At 37.7% G+C, this 21,546-nt stretch overlaps 1 protein-coding gene across 6 annotated transcripts in view; it reads left to right on the top strand.

Annotated features, from left to right (window-relative positions):
- LOC127520532 (ephrin type-B receptor 3-like) overlaps positions 1–21,546 on the top strand; it is a 48,710-nt gene that overhangs the window by 7,619 nt on the left and 19,545 nt on the right. For all 6 annotated transcript variants that reach the window (XM_051908750.1, XM_051908748.1, XM_051908746.1 and 3 more), the window contains exon 2: positions 18,187–18,251. In XM_051908750.1, the coding sequence (XP_051764710.1) occupies positions 18,187–18,251 (65 nt within the window). The remainder of the gene's footprint in view (positions 1–18,186; positions 18,252–21,546) is intronic.

Genomic DNA, 21,546 nt, shown 5'->3' with positions numbered 1-21,546 from the left:
GAGGCAGAGCTCAGGACAGCGAGAGCAGAGAGTTTTCATCTTCTGTCTTGGACAGCTGCCATGGATCTATCCCTGCATCTTAAATTTGACTTGCTCTGCCTAGCTATGCCTGAGAGGAGATCATTGTTTCTGCCTTTTCTCTCTCTCTGTCCATTTTCTACCTATCACTTTTTTTCAGCGCTAGTCTAAGAAACTCTTGATGGGCAAGGGATATGCAAGGGTTTTTAATGAATCTGAAAAGCCAGCGAGCATCAATCAATGACAGCCTTGAGCCTGCACTTGAAATCAGGTCCACCTGACAGTGGGAAAGTAGAAAAGAAGGTTACAGTCTGCATACAGAATGAAGAAACTCTTGAGGCAGGAAAAAATTTGCTTTCCAGTGTAACAGACAGATGTTATCACCTCTGTTGCAACAGTTGGTGGCTTAAAACTGTCACTCGTTTTTATTGGTATACTCATTTGTAAGGCTGCAAAAGCATCTAGATGCATGTCGACTGTAAAAGGGATGACAACCTGGTGAAAACCCAGAGAACAAGTGTGGGAAGTTCAGAGGCCTCTCCCCCAACAGGTGGGCTTTATCCAGACAGAGAGGGTAAAGACAATGCACCTCTTTCTCTACTCTGTTTACCATCCCTCTCTCCGCTCCCTGTCACTTCTTTGCTACACTTTCCCACCACCTTTTTAGAGCCCTCCCTCTTCCCTGTTCTCCCTGGGCACCTTATGTGGTCGTATCTTATCAGGAAGATAATTCTAATTGTGGCATTATTTTCATTGTCTCTTATCTAACCCCTTCAGTGATATCAGAATCCCAGAACAGGACCATGCAGAAGCTTGGGGACAGGGCCTATTTACCCACAAAATCTTTGTTGTATCCAGTCATTGATAAGATTTGTGACTATGTGTGTGTGTTCTTACAACTCTATTCTGTCATGTTATCCTATGGGAGCTAAGTGGTATGTCTATAAGCAATGTAAGTCAAGCTCTTGCAGGATAGATTTGACAAGTTCAGTCTCTTGATACTTCATCGCCCATGGCTTTTAAGAAAATCTGAGTGTAAGTTCTCACTCATGACATATGTGAAATAATGAAGGTGTGAGAGCACAAAGCAGGCCAAAACCACCCTAATGTCATGCACTGCATGGAGGAGAGTCAAACAGAGGTCTCTAACTAAGGACAAGAGCAAAATTGGCATGCTGACGTCACGCAAACCCTCATGGGGTGTGAAAGATAGCATATTGACGTGAAATGGAGCTGGCACTAGAAACAAATTAAAATATCCCATGGCCAGATGGGGATGGTGAACTGAGGGGCCATATTTGTATCATGGGTGTGAGATACACCACAGTGAAACAGCTTCATTGCCACTTTTGCCCTGCCGTGTCCTCTGGGAAATGACCTAAAAGGACGGTGATGATTAGCCATTCAATTTAGCCAGCCATTGGTCAATATGGCAGGCCAAGAGGAGAACGTTGTTGATGCTGCCTTGCCATCAAAAAAAGGTGGCGATCGAAATTTTTGAGGACTAGATTTCTCTTTCTTGGTTAATTAAGCAGGCACTTTGTCACTGTTCTTACTTATTCATAAATCTTCCCATCAATTTGAGACAGCTTGGTCTGAAGAAGCTAGCTAAGCAAGCACTTAAGAGTAATCTATAGAGTTCAACACTGAGCACAGCTTTGTGCCTGGTTAATTAATCAAGACACTGCAGCGGTGTCATAAACACGAAGGCACTTACGATTAAAGAGAGGGTAATATCTAGAGATTCTTATTTTAGCTTAAGCATTTTTGGCCCTTATTTTTTTCAATACAGAAAGGACAGGAAATTAGCCAATCCTTATCTCTCTTTTTTTTATGTCATTCCTTTGCATCTGTACTCTCCTGTACTTATGAAGTTCAGACTCGGGGAAACATGTCCATTCATGCATCCCTCTTCTGAGGAAGATGTAAATACAGGGTTGAAACCAATACATATGGTCAGTCCTCCAGTGATGGAAGTCCTGTACAGCTGCCTTGTTCCTATGAGTAATCCATGCTGAAGTTCAGTGCACACCCTGTGGTTCTTTTGATGAGTGCTCCCATGTTGAACTCATCCTGCTTTGAGACCACCAAGAGATGTAACATACCTGAAATGCAAAAGTTCATGTGTAGGTTCCAGGCAGTCAAGGTGTGGTTAGCCGGTCTGTAATTAGTGTTGAGGCCACCAAGTCTTCGTGACGGCATGTCTCCCCCTCTCTCTCTCTCTCTCTCTCTCTCTCTCTCTCTCTCTCTCTCTCTCTCTCTCTCTCTCTCTCTCTCTCTCTCTCTCTCTCTCTCTCTCTCTCTCTCTCTCTCTCTCTCTCTCTCTCTCTCTCTCTCTGTTGGATTTACTGGATCTATGTGTGTGAAAGAGAACAACAGCAGACAATTCCCAGACTTCTCATTATCTCTATACCTGACAATTGCATCTCTTAGCACCTGTACAGTACTTCCTAAATTGAAGGGTGTTTTCATATAAGATTCTCTTCCCCAGTAATAGTCTTTTGCCTCATTTTCTGTGCCGTTGGTTTCCCAGGCACTTTACATTACCGCAACAAACCAGTGTTTGTACAATACAGTCTTACTAAAGGACTTTATTGGCTCAGTGTAGGCGCTGTTAAAGCCACTGTGTTTGATTTATCAGTCAATGATTGACTCTAGATTGCTATAACCTTCCATGTCACCTGCACTTCAAACAGATGCCCAGCAGCAGCAGCCCTGCATTTCCCATCCCACATACACAGTTCCTGTTGATTCAACTGTTATCTCATGTGGCCATTTCCCTCAGTTCTTCCACCAGGGCCACTGTCTTCACATGATAGCTGTGTCATTTTAGCACCACGTCTCCAGATACACCCACAGTCTGACCTTATATGCCTTATTTTATTTAGATTATGAGTGGGAAGTATGGGTAAAATAATTTTTAACTGCATAAGGTTATTTTAACAGGAAATTCAACCTAAAATTGTTTTAGATATTACATAGCCAGATAATGAAAGCATTTTTTGGAATAAAAAAATGTGACCCATCACATGTCTAACTCCATCCTTTTCCCCCTCCCTCAGCCTTCTCACCAGGCCCTCTACTGAGACCCATAAATCAATGGAGCTCAGTAGCCTGTCGGGGGTTTACCGTCTGTGGGGGGTATTGGTGGCCCAGGCTCCCTAGCCGCTGGTTTTAGTTACACATCAATGAAGGGTGAATAATACATTAGTCAGCCCCTGACAGTACAGTTCTAGGCAGGCAGGCAGACGGAGCCTCCCCTGGCCCTTCATCAGCGCATCTGTGCCATAATCAGCCTCTGGAGACATACCTCAGCTTTGGCCTACCTGTCTTCCACCTGATTTACTTACTGTTTATGCAAATATTATGATATTTAAACGCCTGCTATGTGGATAAAAGGGGTTGATCTTCCAAAAATGAAAAAAAAAAAAAAAAAAAAAAAAAAAAAAAACCTGGAACAACATGAGCGTGAGCAATAGATAACACTTATATAAAAAGAGAAATTTTGAATAGTGTACTTTTTTTTTTTTTTTTTTTTTTCCCATACAAGTAGTTGTTAAGTTCCTTTTTCATAAAGCATGTGGTGTATGGATGGCACTGTATGTAAGGTATTAAATGCAAAGAAATTGCACCATTCCTTTCGTTTGGGGTCAAGAGCTGCAAGTGACACCCATAAAGTCTAGGTTAATAATTTGAAGCGGGCAGGAAGTATTGCAACTGACCCAGGTCGGACAGCAAGGACTGTGGAGATGGATTGTTGTGGCATAAACGGTCCCAGAACTGTGGCCTTCTCAGGCCAGCTGCACTGTGTACTGATTTATATCCGAAGATTTTCAAATGGCTAGTCCCCTTCCTTGCATGCACAATTACTGAAACATTCACAGTCTCCCTCCAATGTATCAAGGCTTTTATTTAATTGTTCAGAGACATCTAAACCCCTGGCCATATGGGGCACCCTAGAATTGGATGTCAACCGTTCTATCAACCTTCTCCACCATAATTGCCCAGAAATGAACTTCCATCGCTAATACCTTCTGTCACAATCTGTGAGTCAATTTGCTGTAAGTGAAACACTTAAGTGCATGATTGTGTGATCGCCAATGACCTAGACAGCCACGTGTCCTAATCAGGCAGTTGTTTCTTTTTTAATCAACAGTCTCAGGGGTGGAGTCCATGAATAAATTACTCTGATGACCATCTTCCATACACTCCACCAGTCTGCATCTGTGCGTTAAACAGCCAAAACCATTTAGAGAGGTCTAACGAGTCAAGTTATTACTGCAGCCAAGTGTGAGATTAATTAACTGAGCATCAATTAAGAACGCGGTTGAAAAGATCTAACAGATAAGCATGGGGCGAATAGTAAGCAACATTCTTTGCTTTAGCCAACTGGGAGGATACAAGGAGAAAACGGAAATAATAAGCTATAGCCTCCAATTACAACCCAAGCTCATTGAAAAAAATGTGGCTGTGGAGACATTTCTGCAATATTATTATGTTTCTTCTTCTCAAGTTTTACAACACTATCAAAGTGAAATGTTCAGTGAGTGGTGCTAAAAGTGTATTGAGTTTTCCCCAAAACAGGTGAACGTGAATGTAGTAGTGTTATTATTTTGGTTGTTGTACATATTGCAGCAGTTCAGAAATGACGAGTGGTGAGTGGAGTTAAAAGTTTGAAAAAAAAAAAAAAAAATATATATATATATATATATATATATAGACCTATTTTGTGTTTGCAAACAGCAATGACATTTTTGTGGGCGGAGCCTATCTGGTGGCAGAAAATGAGAGTTCTGCAGTATCAGTCTATGGAAGCCATGGAATAAAAGTTTCGAGTTTTTGAGTATTTGAGAAGATAATCAGAATTGTGAATCGTTGCGAATCGTTATTTTGTCTTTTTTCCACAGAATTGCAAGTCTGAATTGTGATATAAACTCAAAATTGTGAGTTATAAAGTCGGAATTGGGAGATGTAAACTCGCAATTGTGAGCAAAAAGTCATAACTGTAAGATAAAAATGTTATATGTTTAAATGTTATTTACGTAAAATGTTATAGGTTTAATTATTATTGATAATTATGGCTAATACATTATGTCCCCTATGAACTGCGTATGTGAATATTATGTAGATCTATTGTTTACATCCATGATTTAATAGTAGATTAATCATTGCAGGTTTCATTAGTCCAGTCTGTGGCTTGCAACCATACATGTCTGCATTTAGCATCAAAGGGCGTCTTTGACGACGGTATTCTCTAAAAATGAAGACTACTTTTTGTATTAAGATTCTGACATCCAAAAGCACAAGACATTTCTTTTCTTATTCCGTGGATTTTGCACATTTTCCTTCACTTGTTACTTGTTTTTCTGCCACCACAATGCGCGTACAGCTGCAAGTGACGTAGCTGTGATGCAGCAGAAACTGAAGTGAATTGTATGTATAGGTACATTTTTGTAGTTTTGCAAAAAAAAAAAAAAAAAAAAAAAGAGAGAGAAGAAATAAGCGGAGGCACATTCTAGGTAGGTTAATATGTTACCTAGGTAAGACATACCTGGATCAGCAAACTTTATTGGTCCCTGAACAACATTACCATCAACCGATCAGTTCCCTCTGGCTTGAGCAGTAGAATATTAATAACATGCTTTATGGGGTAAAATCTTGTGCCTGAATATGCTTGGAGATTTGCATATTTCTGCACCCTACTTTCTGCTATTGACATATTTCCAAAGTGCCAGAGTGGGGCAGAAATTTCCAGGAAGAGTGTTCTCAAATATAGCATGAATGATAGTGTCCCTTTCACTCAGGGCAGTTCCAAACCATGCTTTAGTCAATGAGCATATTCAGAGCATCTGTGTGGGTGTGTATTTGTTTTTGTGTGTATTTGTCGGCTAAACAGTCACAAAAGCCCTACCCAGGCACATTCCTGTATGTAACTGCCTAACCTTTCTTTTTTGTTGCGGCTCTGACCTGTATCAGATAATGAGTGGGCAGGTAAACATTAACGAGTGGCTCTGGGCTTAATGAGCTAACGTGAGAAGAGGTAGTCGAAAGAGACCTGCAGTGCCTCAGGCTAATGTGTCACATGTAGCAAGAAATGTAAAAAAAGAAACAACTTAACATAATAACTCCTATTACGCTGCGGTGTAGCTGGAGCCATTAGACATGTTTTCTTTGTTTGAGCAGGTAAACCACAACATATCCTGATAATTAGCATGCAGCATGACAGCCGAAACTGAGCTACAGATTTGTTCCCATGTCTTCAGCAGTAGCTGCCAATGCTAATATGTGACAGCACTGGAAAGTTAGCAGGGTTCTTGCCCTCACAGCTTGGGTTTTCTTTTCAAGAAATGAAAAGGAATCTCAACCTCACTGGTCGCCCCAGACGGTATATTTGAAACATTACAAAACGATGAAACATTACAAAGCCACTGGAACGCTGGAAATGTGGCCTACATCAGTCCAACGTAGCTGCTAACAAACAGCTGTCTCATGATACAAAGCAGAAATCTCATATTTAACAGCCATTAGAGGTTATTTGTATGTTTGCATAGTAAGATGATATGGTATGTTTGGCTGATGGCTATATCAGGAGTAATTGTATCCTGACGTACATCTCAATACCTAATTCATAGCAGAACTGTAAAGAAAAAAAGTTATAACCAAAGCCTTTACATTTATATACGCTAGAGTTGTAGGTCCTTCTGAGTGACTGCAAGGATGAATACAATTATATGGGCATGTTTAATTTTGATAGCTTATCTTTGTTAACAATAACAGAATTCAAATTTTTGCTAGACTGTCACATTAACTATTATTTTTGCTACTTTTCTTTTTTAATATCTTATCTTTGCAATTGTTTCAATGCCTTTTACGTAGGCTATATTTGTATATTGCATAGTTTTACACTTCACACACCTAGACTTTCAATTGTAAAATATGGAAATATTGTATCTTGAAAAAATGACGATAATTGAAGAAACACCAATATATGTGTGCATTTTTGTGTTCACTGTTTCACATTGTGTGCGTGCCTTTATCGATCTGAAACTGTGATGTCATCCTCAACATCCTTTCACAAACATCTTATCGCAAGGTAAAAGGGGTTGGAGAAAATGAGAGTTTGGGGGCATTTCAACATCCGCCACACTCTGAAGTACCTCCTTAGTGTTATAGCATGGCAAATGCCTTCCAGTGGTCCTGAGGGATCGTGCCATTACCATATATTTAGCCTAGATGTCTGTTGGCTGCCTCTGCAGTGGCATAATGAACGTGTCAAAGGGAAGCAAGTACGGCAAACGGGCTGTTGGAGAATGGAGATGAGTCCCTGGACAGCCGCTTCAACCGACAACTCCTCTCCGTTGCTGACAGGCAAGGCCAGTGGGCAGCACAGTGCCAAAATACCTCCATAATGAACCTGGAATGGAAGTTTGAGGAAGTCAGCGGTGCCTCCTGGCACGTTCTTTGACTTGGATTACAAAACACAGGAGGGGAATACAAAAATATTTCCAAACACAACACATCCAGGATTTTAAAAGGAAGGACGCAGGGCTCCCTGGAGACCGGGGCTTGTTGTCACACTCTGTGTGACAACACTGAGTAAAAATTTCTCAGGGTAGGGTTTTCAGGTTTCCATTTGGACATTTATGTCTTTTTTAGTGTTATTGCTCAGTAAAAAGATACAGTTCACTTTGAGACAACATGCCTCAATAGTACCACATGAAAAATACCAATGCTCTCAGGTTCTTTTTGATTTATGTAAATAATTTCTCCATCAGTACCGTATGCCAGATTTTGGGACATAGCTTGAATGATAATATGAGTTGGGGGTAATGACGCATTGAGTTCTCTATTGAGCGTGGAGGAATATTTTAGTTTCAAAAAGATTTTTTTTTTTTTTTTCAGCAGTATTGGCAGACTTGCATCCCTAGCAGTTTATAACAGTCAGAGCTGAATTTCAACCAGAACGAGAAAATCAATCAAAACAAGGTTATCGTGATTATAGTCCTTTTAATTTTTTCGCTTGAGGAGAGGGAGAGGTTTTTGAAGGTTAGTTACAATGTGCTTACACTAGTCTCAGCCAATGGCAGGATTCATCACGCTCCACGAACTGCAATTTTCTCCAATCATTAAAAAAAAAAAAAAAAAAAAAAAAAAATTGATATATAAGTGTAATGTTTGTTTTTATGATAAAAAAAGTTACATCACTGCTTAAAATTCTTAACCTCATTTTACATTTAAGAAAAATGTCTAAACTTCACTAAAAGCAAAGATCTCTAAAGGTTTGTCAGATTTGACATTTCTAAATCAGTTTTTTTCAAATAACAGAGAAATTACATCAGGGTGACACCAGAAACATAAAAGCAGTTTCTGAGGAAGTCACTGGTGCTTTTTTTTTTTTTTTTTTTTTGACTGAATAGAATGCATTTCCGTGTGAATAATGAAGCAAATTGGCACTTTTGCTTGGTTCGGATCGCTATGACCTTTTATGGCTTTAACATATGTTTTATTATTTTCTTAGTGGTTTTTATGAGATGCTTTTAAGAGTCAAAGTGTCCCTCCTTCTCTTCCAAGTGTTCTGTAAACCTGTTTACTCTTACTTGCATTTTTCAACGGCTAGTTGAGTCATCTGTATTTATTCTAGCTGGCCCTGCCTCCCGCTGACAGTAATGGAGACCTGGGGAGCATGATAGACAGGGAGAAAAAGAGAGAAGGGGTTTCAGAGATATGCGGGGAATGAGAGAGAATGAAGTGGATGGAAAGGAAGGCTGTGATCAGCGCCGGCCTGTCAAAACACTTCCTGTTGACTGATACACCCTCAGACACTTGGGAAAAGAAGACAGAGATAGAAAAGGTGTGAATGAAACATTAAAAAGAGAGAAAGAAAGAGCGGTTGAAACCCTAGCAAAGGATGGCTTCTTTGAAGAACCTAAAAATGTAAGATATTTTAGGTTGGTTTAACATTTTTATGGTTACTATATAATTTCCATATTTTTTTTTAATGTTCTTGCTGCCATTCTAAAATGCAGAAATTGTAATATAAAAAAGTACCTAGGTGTGTCGATATGGTGGTAAAACAAAAAATATAAAATTAGAAGAAAAATATATTTCAATACTTTTGCGTTTTCTCTAAAGTTTTGTGTTCCCCCCAGAAACTTTGCATAGTCACACAAGGTTTTGCGTTCACCTGAGAAACTTTGTGTTTGCGCTCAAAATCTTTGCGTTCATTCACAAAATCTTTTGTGCTTCTTCTCAAGAACTTCACAAACCTTTGTGTTCCCCTTGAGAAACTTTGCATAGTTGCAAAAGTATTGCTAAAAAGTTTTGCGTTCCCCCCAAGAAACTTTACATTCGCATGCAACATTTTGCACTCCTCTGAGAAAATTTTGGTTTGCTTACAAAATCTTTGCATTACCTTACAAAACCTTTGGGTTCTCCCCACTGTAAACCCAAATAAGTTGGCAAAACTCAAAAAAAAAAAAAAAAGCAATTTACAATCGGTTACATCAAAATTTTTAAGTTTAAGTAAGCAGAATATGTCAGTTCTGTGAACTCGAAAGAAAAAGTGCTAAATACTCATAAAAGTTAATTTGACTGAACTAATTAGTTTAATTTAAGTTTGTCCCACTCAAACCAAATAATTATTTTGAGCGTTGGGGTTTACAGTGCGTGAAACTTGCAAAACCTTTGTGTTCCCCCAAGAAACTATGCATAGTCGTAAAGTTTTGCAAGTGGATGCAAAGTTATTTCAGGGAAACACAAACAAACAAAAAATTTTCTCAGGTGATAAGAGAACGCAAAAGCATTGACATATAATTTTCCCTTCTATCTCATAAATTTTTTCCATCACTATATCCATTAGGGGTTCCATAAATTCAAACAGAGTTTTCTTTTATGATTACGTACAAAAACCCCAAGCAGAAACGTCATGACCATCAACAGCGATACAGAAACATGACCATAGGGAGTATCACATGTTCTGACGCATAAATAACGTTATGCTACTGTTTAAGTCTAGGAAGACACTAAAAGCACATCATGCATCATAAAAGTACAGCTGTCTGATCAGCAAACACTGTCATTAACGTTGTGTAATGATGCCTGAAGTGTCAGTGCGAAGATGTCATAATGTAACGTTTTGAGGGAAGGATTGGAGAACCAAAAAGTGCACATCTTTTGAATAAAGCATTGGTAGATATTGATTAGTGGAGAACACATTTAAGCTTTTTCTAACCAACAGGCCGAGCTAAAATTATGAACACAGACGAGGCCTACGCATTCTTGTTTGCCTTGTGGCCATACAATAACTTGCCTCTACAAGAGGAAACACAAATGCATTAATTGATTGTACTCCTGTAGCAATGTGAGTCTAACAGACGGCTCCCGTTTAGTGTGAAATCTGTAATTGGATCAACGTTCAGTATCAGAATACGCCAGCGTGTTAGCTTAAGTGCTCATTAATAGCTGATCGTGCTTTATCTCCATCTCAACGCATCTTGTGTCCTGTCTAGCCACAACAGAGTAACTGATGTGCAGTATTGTAACTATTTTGCTAAGTGCTTTAGGGGACACGTGCCGAATTCATGGTAATTGATCACAATAGCCGTAGGTGGTCAGGTTAAAATGGCTTGAGTAATTTTATATATGTATATATATATATATATATATATATATATATATGGAGGTTTTCACTTAAAATGCAAATGTTTAGTATATTTCGTAACCATGTAATAATGCCTTTATTACAATATTATAACATTATACGTAATAATGTTCGAGTGTAATGTAAACGTAATGCATACACGCCCAGAAAAAAAGCAGAAATTGTACCTTTAGGGGTAAAACAGCTTATTCTTTGTCCCAGTAGCCTTAAAGTGGCATCTTTGTATCTTATTTATGCCTAAAAGTCAAGTCACCTTTATTTATACAACGCTTTATAACATAGATTGTTTCAAAGCAGCTCCACAGTAATAAACTGAAAAATAACAGAATCAATGATGCAAACCATCAAATATGAGACAAAATCAACAAAATCAGTGGCTCTAAAAAAAAAAATAGTGTCATTATTCAGCTCAAATCATTTCAGTACTTGTTCAGTTCAGTAACTGTGTGGAGTTCATCAATTATGAAATTAGTTCAATTCAGCAATAAGCAGCTCTACAGAAGGCAATAATGTCATTATTCAGCTTGAGTCAGTTCAGTGTTGATTTAATTTGGTTCAGTAACATTGCTGATGTTGCAAAATATGTCAATTATGAAACAAATTCAGAAGACAGGTCATCATCCAGCTCAATTCAGTTCAAGTTTTGTTCTCATCCAATAGTGTCAAATCAATAATATTATGGAATATTAAGTGTGTTTTAAACCCAAACTAAGCAAGCCAAGGGTTCATAATAGTACCTTAAGGGTACACATTACTACTCTAAGTTACTAATATACGCCTATACTTTAACAAAAATGCATAAATCTTGAGTTATTCAGAGGGAGAGGGGGACACTGAGAAGGTCTCACTGGGTTAAACAGGTGACATGATCACTCTACTTATTTAGGAGCTCTCGCACAAGCGGTGGTGGCATGGGCTTACTAGCTAAGGACGCCCATTTAGACAGTGGGAACACATACTTGTGAGCACACCTGGTTAGCAGACAGCCGCCCCAGGGCCTGCCTGTTCACCAGATTGACTGTGCTCTGTAATTAAAGACCTTGGAAAGGGGGGGAAGAATGCATGTGGGTAAGGGGGTGCAATGCCCATTTCTAAGGCTGGAATTGGAACTGGAACACACTATGGGGTTCACAAACCTCTTTTTTGACACAAAGCTTGAATATTCATCTTGGTTGTGGCTTATCTTTTGCTCGCCATATGAACCCGCATGCTTGTCTTTGTGCTGTCTGTGAGAGTGAACAGCATGTCTGATTCTGTTTGATCAATGAAACGGGCTCATTTTCCACAACCCCATTCCCTTGATGATGTCAGCTTCAAAATCAGACCCCCTAAGACCTTGCGCCAATCCTGCCATCTTCTAACATCAGCTGAAGAACTAATTAACACAACAAACAAAAATGTAGCAGGCGCACTTATGCTCTTTGTCACCTTCCTGTTACTTGCTGTCATTGTAGCGGGTGTCAAAAAATGTAAAATGTACTTAAGTAGTACATCTTTATATGTAGTTACATAGTTATTTTTATTATTTTAAATATGAAAAAAAAGTGTACTGCCAAATATACTGAGAAGCATTTATGGTAATGATATTTCTATAGAAACTTGTATGTCATGTATTTAAATATATGTGTAATGACGTTTTAATTTTGTACATTTAAAATATATTAACTTTGTGTTATTCAATATTACTTTTAAAGTTAAAATATGCTATTGAACAGCAAAAAAAAAGTGTATTTCTTTAAAGCATGACAAAATACTATTATAACAATGACTTAAAATGTTCTTTAAAATAAAGTTTCTATGTTCAACTGGTGAAGAAGACAAGAATGGGAACGTATATACTATGCTTTAATTCAAAGCTTTAATACATTATATGTAGCTTTGGACAAAAGTCTTGGGCACAGATGTAAATGTAGCACAAAATGACAACAATAATCAAGTGGGAGAAGTCTGCGTTTCTTGAAGTTAAGAGTTTCCACTGTACAATTACAAATTCGACAAAGACATGGGTGATTTTACTGGTCGGAAATTATAGTAATTCCATCATGAAATGAAAGCTACATCTGCAACTTTGACAGTGGGCCTTGTTAGTACGTAAATGGCCCAGAGAGTGACAGGCATTGTGTCGTGACTGACGGCAAGTGGACGGATGGGAATAAGGAGGCTCTTTTCATGGAATTCCCATGGAGGATTCAGGGTGTTGGAGATGCAGCCACCTACATCAAGAACCGTCGGCCAATTAGAGGTTGCACACCAGCTCGCCAAAAGCAGCCTACTCCTCTAATCACCACACTCCAGTGTGGCACAAAAGCCTGGGCCGCTCACCACATTTCAATTTAAATAGGATCCCCCCCACCCCACTTTCCTCCAACCTCTTTCAACGTCTTTCCCTCTCTCTCCCAGAATCTCTCCCCCACTTTCTGCCTGCTTCACCAAACCCCCCAACAGCTAATAAAAGCAGCAACAAAAGCACATACAAAGCAATCAGTCTAATAGCTTTAATACGTTTAATGCAGTGTTTTCCCCACGCTGTTGACAGATCTCAATGTTGGGTGGCAAAACAGAGCTCAAGTGTTTGGAGACAGAGAGTGACATTGTTTTTTTTTTCTTGTTTTTTTTTTCTCGTCTTTAAGCCTGTCGTTCGGTACGATTCCACAACAGCACAGCAGTAGATAAAACTGGCAAACCTTTAGATGCTAACTGGAATAGATAAATCTGGGCTAAAATAATCATAATAATTAAAGAAAATTGGAAAATATTGTATTAATAATGTTTACAGTAAAATTGAATAAATGTATAAATGCATGTATATTTTGATACATTTTACAATAAATTATATTTTAGATTGATTTAATGTGTATATACACACACACATATATATATATATATATATATATATATATATATATATAATATTTTTTTTTTTTTTTTTTTTTTTGACCAGGCTGTCACAACAATACTGGCTCAACCAAAAGCAATAGTGTTTGGGGCAGGGCTACTTGTTTGACTGACCAGTAGCAGTCATCAGAAAACCAGTTTAACAACTTTTTTTTTTTTTTTTTTTTCAGCTCCATTTGACAATTCTAATGGTGCAGAAAGTACACACTTCACCTGTAATTTTCTTAAATGCAAAATATATATGCAAATTTAATTATTTTAGTCTTGGCTGTTTCACATTGAGTTTTCCTTGCTTTCCACAAGTTCTAACCTCCAAACAACACGGAAAAAAGGAATCGCTAAAGCTGAAAGCAGTTGGGCTGAAATCCTGCAGTAATCTCTCACCTGTCTGCCCACACGGCAGTGAGTCAGTTTCTAAATCCACTGAACATTCTTTGTATCAATAGAGGTGGTTTTGTTCACATACCCCTCTTTTTAAAGAAAATTGCTTACTGGAACAAAGAAATATTTTAAGGCGCTTGTAAACCCGCAGAATGAGTATGTGTGTGTGTGTGTTGTTTCAGAGACCAAGTGTTTCTCTGTCTTCCTCTGTTATTAACGCTGCTCTGTCATTAGAGGATTAGAATGGAAGAGCTGACCTTTCTTACATCAATACGTGTGTGTGTGTGTGTGTGTGTGTGTGTGTGTGTGTGTGTGTGTGTGTGTGTGTGTTAACATGCAATTCTATGAATGAGAAATTTCCTCTAAATATGTGTATGCCATGCAACTTGTATATTTAGTGTTTGAACCAAAAACAATGACTTATTGTTTAGCAATTTACACATACTTCCATAAATGTGCTTTGGTGACCTCAAGTTTGTATGTTTCCTGGGATTTTTGAGTCTTTGAGACCTTATTAATATGCAATTAAAATATTGACATATTTACATAAGTTCAACATTATACAACGGCATTATATATAGTAAGTTAATATAAAGTTCTACCCTTTTACACAATACTTAAAAACCTGTGACAACACAATGTGCTGACATTATATATATATATATATATATATATATATATATATATATATATATAATTGGTTTATATAGTTTTCAAGTAGTCTAAATAGTATGTTGTTGCTATTTTCTTGTACTTCAGTGAAAAAAAAAAAAAAAAAAAGGTGTTTGGAGCAAAAACAAATTTACAGTAATTTTACACATATTTCCATATTTCCTTCTAAACATTTGGCTACAAGCCAGTTTTCCTCGAATTATGTTATATGATATGTGCTTTAGTTAACTCACATATTTACATTTTCTGACATTTTGAGACTTTATGAGGATATTCTAAACCTTACTAAGCCATATAGCCATATGTATAATGATTATTTTTGTTTTTATAAACTGCAAACCATTTATCACTTTACACAATAGTGGTGACATTTTTTTTTTATTTATATATATATATATATATATATATATATATATATATATATATATATATATATAAACATTATTATTAAAAATATATTTTAGTTAATGTACTTTTAAGTAGTTTACATAGTATGTTATTGCTATTTTATTATACTTTATTGTTTTATAGTTTGAAAAACCAAAATATTTAGTTTAGATTTTTATGACAGTTAAGTCAACATGGGGTGAATAAGTAAACCTGCGTTTCATTTTACGGCAGTTAATTTATATGTCGGCCTACTATTTCAAGTTTTAAATGTTCTGCCTCACTAACTTGAGTTTATGGTGGATTCTTTTATGTCATTGGGTTTATAGCTCAAAGTTTGCCCATGCTTCACACTCAAACATCCAATGCTAGACTGATTGCGCAAGGGAAGGTTTTTTTTTCAGAGCACTTGTCAATCAGGTTCAACATCTTGCCAGAAACTACCCAGAGTCTTCGGATTTTCCTGAGAAATGGGAGAAACAGGAAATAAACCATGGGTTCTCTGCTGCTTAAACAAAACGTTCCCTGTGTGGAGCCATTTTAACTGGAGCAAAGTTGTCCGTAGGCCGTAATGGAGTCTCGGTGCTGCTGTAGGCTTCATGCTGGAGTGTGAATGAATTGTCGCATTGAGGGCACGGCCTCTCGCCCCCCCTGACTGCGGCGGGCTGGGGTGAGGGGTGGGTCACCCTCCACTGTGTTCGCTCTCACATTGAGCCAGGACTTGCCTCCTCATCTAAAAGCGCGCTCAGCTGACACAATGCTCAGCTTTGCTGTTTTTCAGCGCAGCTTACAAAACGCAAACAAAACAGAAGGTTGCAGTCAATCGCCGCATGCTCCCGAACGTTCCGCCTGTTTCACTGAGTCAGAACTGAGACGCATTTTCTTTCACTCCATTCCTTTTTCTCTGGTTTTGCCTGCCGTTTTATTTGCGCTAGTACCTGCGTGTATGCTTTTCCACAGCTGGCAGCTGACTTATGGTTTTCTTTTAAACGACAAGATATTTTGTGGAGTGTGTTTGAATGTCAGCTGACTTGTCAGTCAATAACACAAAATGACAAACGGTCCCATTACAATATATGACATCCTAATAGGAAACCAATGGCATATTCTATATGAAGAATAAACAACTGCTTCAGACGGTTTCTACTTATTGTACAAAGACCTCAGTGTTTGAAACATCTCAAGTAGCCACAATCAAGTTCAATATTTCCAGCAGGCACATTTTTCATGTCTGTTTTTACAAGTAAACAAAGATGAGTAGAGAAGATAAAAGTAATCTAAACCTGGTATTAACATCTGTCTCAAGTAATACAATCTCAGGTGGTTAAATTAGACAACTCTATTAATATCAAGTTTGATTGACAGGTGAGTAGGCTGTCTTTCAATGTAGTCTGGGACGGATCAGCAAAGACTTTTGATATACAAAGACAGTGCACTCATATTACTATGAATGGGAGAAAGTGATGCATACAATATGGCAGATTAAGTCACGCCTTCTATGTATTCTGAGACGCGTGCTTATGACTGAAAATGCGCATTGGCAGGTCCAGCCTGATAAATGCAGTGTTTTTTTTTGTTTTTGTTTTTGTTTTGTTTTTTGTCATGATTTGAGCATTTAGAACCAATATTTATGAGACAGTTGTTGTCAGATTTTATTGGTGATTTCAAATTTGAAATTTAATCGTAAGCTTGGTGAACAGCTTTGGAGAATTTGATGTTTCCCCATTCAAAGAGATAGAAGCTGCACTTGCTTAACTGAAATAGTTTTAAAGATGGCCGCAGGGTCACATAACTTACCTTAAAGGGACTTTGGCATTAGTATGCATTTTCAATGTGCTACAAACACAAAGCGGTAGGGCTGCACGATTGATTGAAATTAAATCTAAATTGCGATATGGCTGTTTGCGGCATAATTAAATATATGTGTAGCGTGTTCGAAAGTGAATCATGGCACTGTGTTCATTGACACACATGCAGCTTATGATCCTGTGTTTTCAGTGTCTCGGAGCAGCTCCGTTCATAAATGCTGCTTCACATGAAGTTAGGGACAATTATAGTGTGCATTTGGGAACATAATATGTGCCAATCATCTTCCCAAACTTGTAATGAGAAGCGCTTATAAACTGGCAGTTGTCAACAAAAGAGAAGCTCTGGTGGTTTTCCATTAAAATAAGAGAGCTTTACGGTTTATTGTTTGAAATAAGACAGCTATTTATTTATTTTTAAATTGCATTTTAAATCGCAGTCACAAATGCATTTCTGACAACTTTCAAACCCTGTTTACCCCCGGAACAGATGTTAATAACAGGTGTAACCGGGTTTAGCGCTCATTTTGGAGGACAATAAACTTACTTCGATGTTTTGTTCCCTAACATATGATTTCAGTGCACTTGTAAAACAATCCCATCAATCTAATTTAGTAAAACCATAGTAACAACGTGGAATTGTAACTGCAACTGCTACACATAAACAGCCAAAGCAGGTGGCGGAAGGTAAAATGGTTGACTCAATATGTTTGAGTGAGTGTGCTTTCATTATAATAAAAACAGAGAGCTGCACATATGGCTGGTGGGATAAAAACAGAAGAAAAAAAAAACAGACAGGCAGAACATATTGGGTATTGAGGAAATTGTGAAGATCTTCCTTTTGAGAGTTTTATGGCGCTATTCAAGAACTCTTTTGCTCTGTTATATATCCTCTTGAGTTTTACAGCTGCTAGCTTAAGGGTGCGAGTGTGTGGATGTTTTGTGTATGTGTACGTGTGGGAAGGGTAACGGGTTGTCTTTCAAAAACACTTAGCTTTTCTTTCCCACCCAGCAAATACACGGCTAATTAAATCTAATTAGAGGAGGGCTGTCATAAATCTTTGACAATGCCTTCTGGATCACCCACAAAGCTGTTTTGCCTTTCTACCGTCTTTTCACTGTTGATTAGCATGATAGTGTTTCTCTGTTCCTGCACTCGTGAATTTACCACAATGCATTAATAGCCTACCTATTAACAATATGGACAGTAACTGTTATGTGTTGCTTAGTTCGTCATTCACAGTGTGAAATCAATTCCTCCCAAGGTTTTCCGTTTCATTTAGTTTTCTTTCTTTCTTTTTTTTTTCCCGTTGTTAATTTTGCTCCTCAAACTGAGTGGATCTTTTTTTTTTTTTTTTTTTTCTGCAGAAACACTTATGGACACCAAATGGGCCACCACTGAACTTGCATGGACCTCACATCCTGAAACTGGGGTGAGTTATTACTGTTGTGTTTGACTTTGGTTAACCTGAGAGCACATTATGCTTATTTGATCCACTCCTTCAGTCAAAATAAAGTATGAGGTGAATCTCAAAAAAAAAAAAAAAAAAAAAAAATCCTCTCCAGGTCACATTTCACCCTAACATTAAAAAGAAAAAAATGAACTGGTCTGTTTGTAGGGCCCTCCAGGATTTCGCAAACTCCACAATATTCGGAGGAGCTTGCATTTTTCCTTAATTGCCGCAGATTTTGGGCTTAGACACGTCCCGTGACATCATCGCAACATGCATTTAGTCAACTCGTTTGAGCTGCGTAGCTCGGACCAATAATAGACAACGAGACAGGAGCTCAGAGCAGCGGGCCGATCTCGAACACACAACACCATTATTACACAGCACTGGGAAGAAAATGCTTGAATTCACCGCAGAATTAATAATATCAATGTGAAATCTTGTGAGAAGCATTCAAATTCGTTACAGAATTCTGTGTTAAACCACAGATATCAGATCCAACAGTGTTGACGCTGAAACGGTTTGATCTGATATCTGTGGTTTAACAGAGAATTCTGTGAGGCTAAGTGTAGCGTAGTAACACTAACAGAAACAACTGGCAGAAATAGACTAATGTTTTCGAATGCTTTTAAGTGCTTCACACAACTTTTCAATATTGCCTAATTTGAATGTTATTTTTTTCATGTGATGTCCAAAACATAATTTGTTCATCCTCCATAGTTTGTCCCCATTTGTAAAACTAAAAGTTTCACGATGTAGGAAAGCAAACACTTATTTAGAAATAAAAAATGCAATAAATTACCAATGTAGTAGATGCTGCAGAGGAGCACTTATTGACTTATTAGTCATTTCCACACCCTAGTATATATTTATTAAATATAATAATAAAATATAAGTTAATATTATCTGCATCTCAACTCAAGCTCTGCACTTTTCTGTCAGCCCTCACAGAGCTGCCAAATCAGGGGCTGGTGCCACCTTAGAACTTAATGGCACCGGTATTACTGCCCTCAAATGTTAGTACGGAGCCCTGCAATGGTTCTCGAGGTCAGAAGAGTAATAATAATAATGTTAAAAGAATTTTGTCTGTGGTATATTTTCACTGCAAAACAACAAGAAATGCCGCAAATATTGCTGCAAATTTGGAGAAAAGCCGCTGCAAATTCAGTCATTTTAGGCTGCAAAAATCAGAAAAAAGTCCCACGAAATCCTGGAAGGACTGATATATATATTGCATCACCTATATGCCTGAGATGACACTTAAAAGTGTGCTTAATTGTCATTAAAATTATTCCAAAATATAGAGTAGCCTAATTTTTTCAAGACAAACCTAATTTCTTATTTCTTTCCATTGAAATCTTTAATTTGAGTGTTAAAAATGACCTGACATATTTTTGACATCTTTCGTGAGATTCTCTCATAAATGTCACAGTTAAACTACCTTTAAATCAAGAGGTATTATAAACAGTCCTGTTGCAGCCTTGTTCAAATATAGCATGTTAAACACAGGAAGCTCTGAGTTTCATCAGATAAAGCCAATGCCCAGATCAGATTTCACCCGAGCTGTGTTACATTCATTCTCCAAAAGTGAAATTTGTGCCCACAAGCTTTTGGCAGACACAGCAGAAGTATCCTTCGCTCAGTATATCTTTCACAATACCCAGAGACTGCTGTCTTTTCTTACTTCTTTTGTTCGGATTTGTGTAATTCTCCGATTTTTGGTCTTCACCTCTCTTTCTCTATATCCTGTACTTCAGGGTTCTGCATGTGTCCACTGGCCCTTCCTGCCCCCAGCCATACCATCTCAGCTGTTGTAGTCACCCCTCCCCAAAACCTTTACTTCCGAGTAACTTAGCACCAATGCACCGAAGCGCAAGAACAGCCCCAAAGACACAAATCAACTGGCATCTCACCTTCCCCATCCACATATTATTATTGTAAATATCCCTCCCCACCCCCATTAAAGCACTAAAACTCACTAGCACAATGGGCCAAAGCACAACCCCTTCACACCCCAACAGATGCCTCCTTTCAGGACATACATTCTCCAATTCTTTCCCTTCTGCTCTCTGTCATACACACAGCTATACATTTTACCCACGCCTCCCTTCTGTATTTTAGGACAGACAGGGGAAATGTGGCACCAGTGTGTCCTTGCCTTAAATATCACAGTGTTCTGGAGACCTTTTATTTCATTCTCAAGTTGAAATATTCTCCCTGCTGGTGTGAATTGTATGAAAACTGGTCACATTAAAACCAAAATCAAAATAAAAAATAGGAAAATATATTTTGTGGCAATAATAATAATAATAATAATAATAATTAAAAAAAAAAAAAAATGAATACTGTATTTAAGAAAAGTAGGATTTTTTTTGCATTCACTGCATGACAATTCAGCATATTTTCCCATGAAATTCTCATTATTGTAATTGTAAAGTAAATATGTTTATATTTATTTTTTGCAGTTATAAGAAAAAGGGTGCCTTGTCTTGTCATAATTATTTGTCTAATTTTTTATTTATTTATTTATTTATTTTTATTTTTTTTTGCTAAATACAATTTCTTATTTCTTTTTGGATGAAATATGATTTTGTTTTTGGAGATTTACCCACTGGCTTTATTGGCACCCTGCATATCTCTCTTTCTTATGCCAGACTCATTTCTAATTTTGTGTGACACTAAGTTCAATGGTATGTCGCACCCAGAAAACCAAAGTGGGAACTGTGCCAAGATAATAAAAACAGGGGCACAAACTTGGAATAATTCCCAACCTGACACAGCAGCTCTTTTTCTATATTCACTTAATCTGCCATAAAGAGAGAGAGAGATAGAGAGAGAGAGACTCTATTAGTCATTAGTCTGACACCTGTAACCTGAGAAATAAACACAGATAAATACAGACTGTAACACCATTAAGGAAAAATAAACATAATGGCCTGCTGTTGCTTAAACCTGACCTGCTAATTCTTCCAAGATAAACAAACTGAGTATAAAAAAGCTGTAATGCACTTATACATATTTATAAATAAACCACATGAACCATCATTCCTTGGCTAAAGTAAATTAACAGTAACCCCCCCCCCCAACAAATCAAAGATATGCAGCAGGAGAAAAAATTGATTGTGCATAAATATTCAACTTGAAGCTGAAGTGTGTACAGTACTTTCTCGTATCAAAGTTTAATATGTAGAAAACACCATTTGTAGGCTTATTTCCCTAATACTGAGTTGAAAAGAAATTGATTGAGCAATCTTAATCCTGGAAAGAGGAATGTTTT

This window comes from Ctenopharyngodon idella, chromosome 10 (assembly GCF_019924925.1).
Source record: "Ctenopharyngodon idella isolate HZGC_01 chromosome 10, HZGC01, whole genome shotgun sequence".
Lineage (NCBI taxonomy): Eukaryota > Metazoa > Chordata > Actinopteri > Cypriniformes > Xenocyprididae > Ctenopharyngodon > Ctenopharyngodon idella.
Note: the sequence above shows the minus strand (reverse complement) of the source record. Positions and strands in the feature narration are given on the sequence as shown.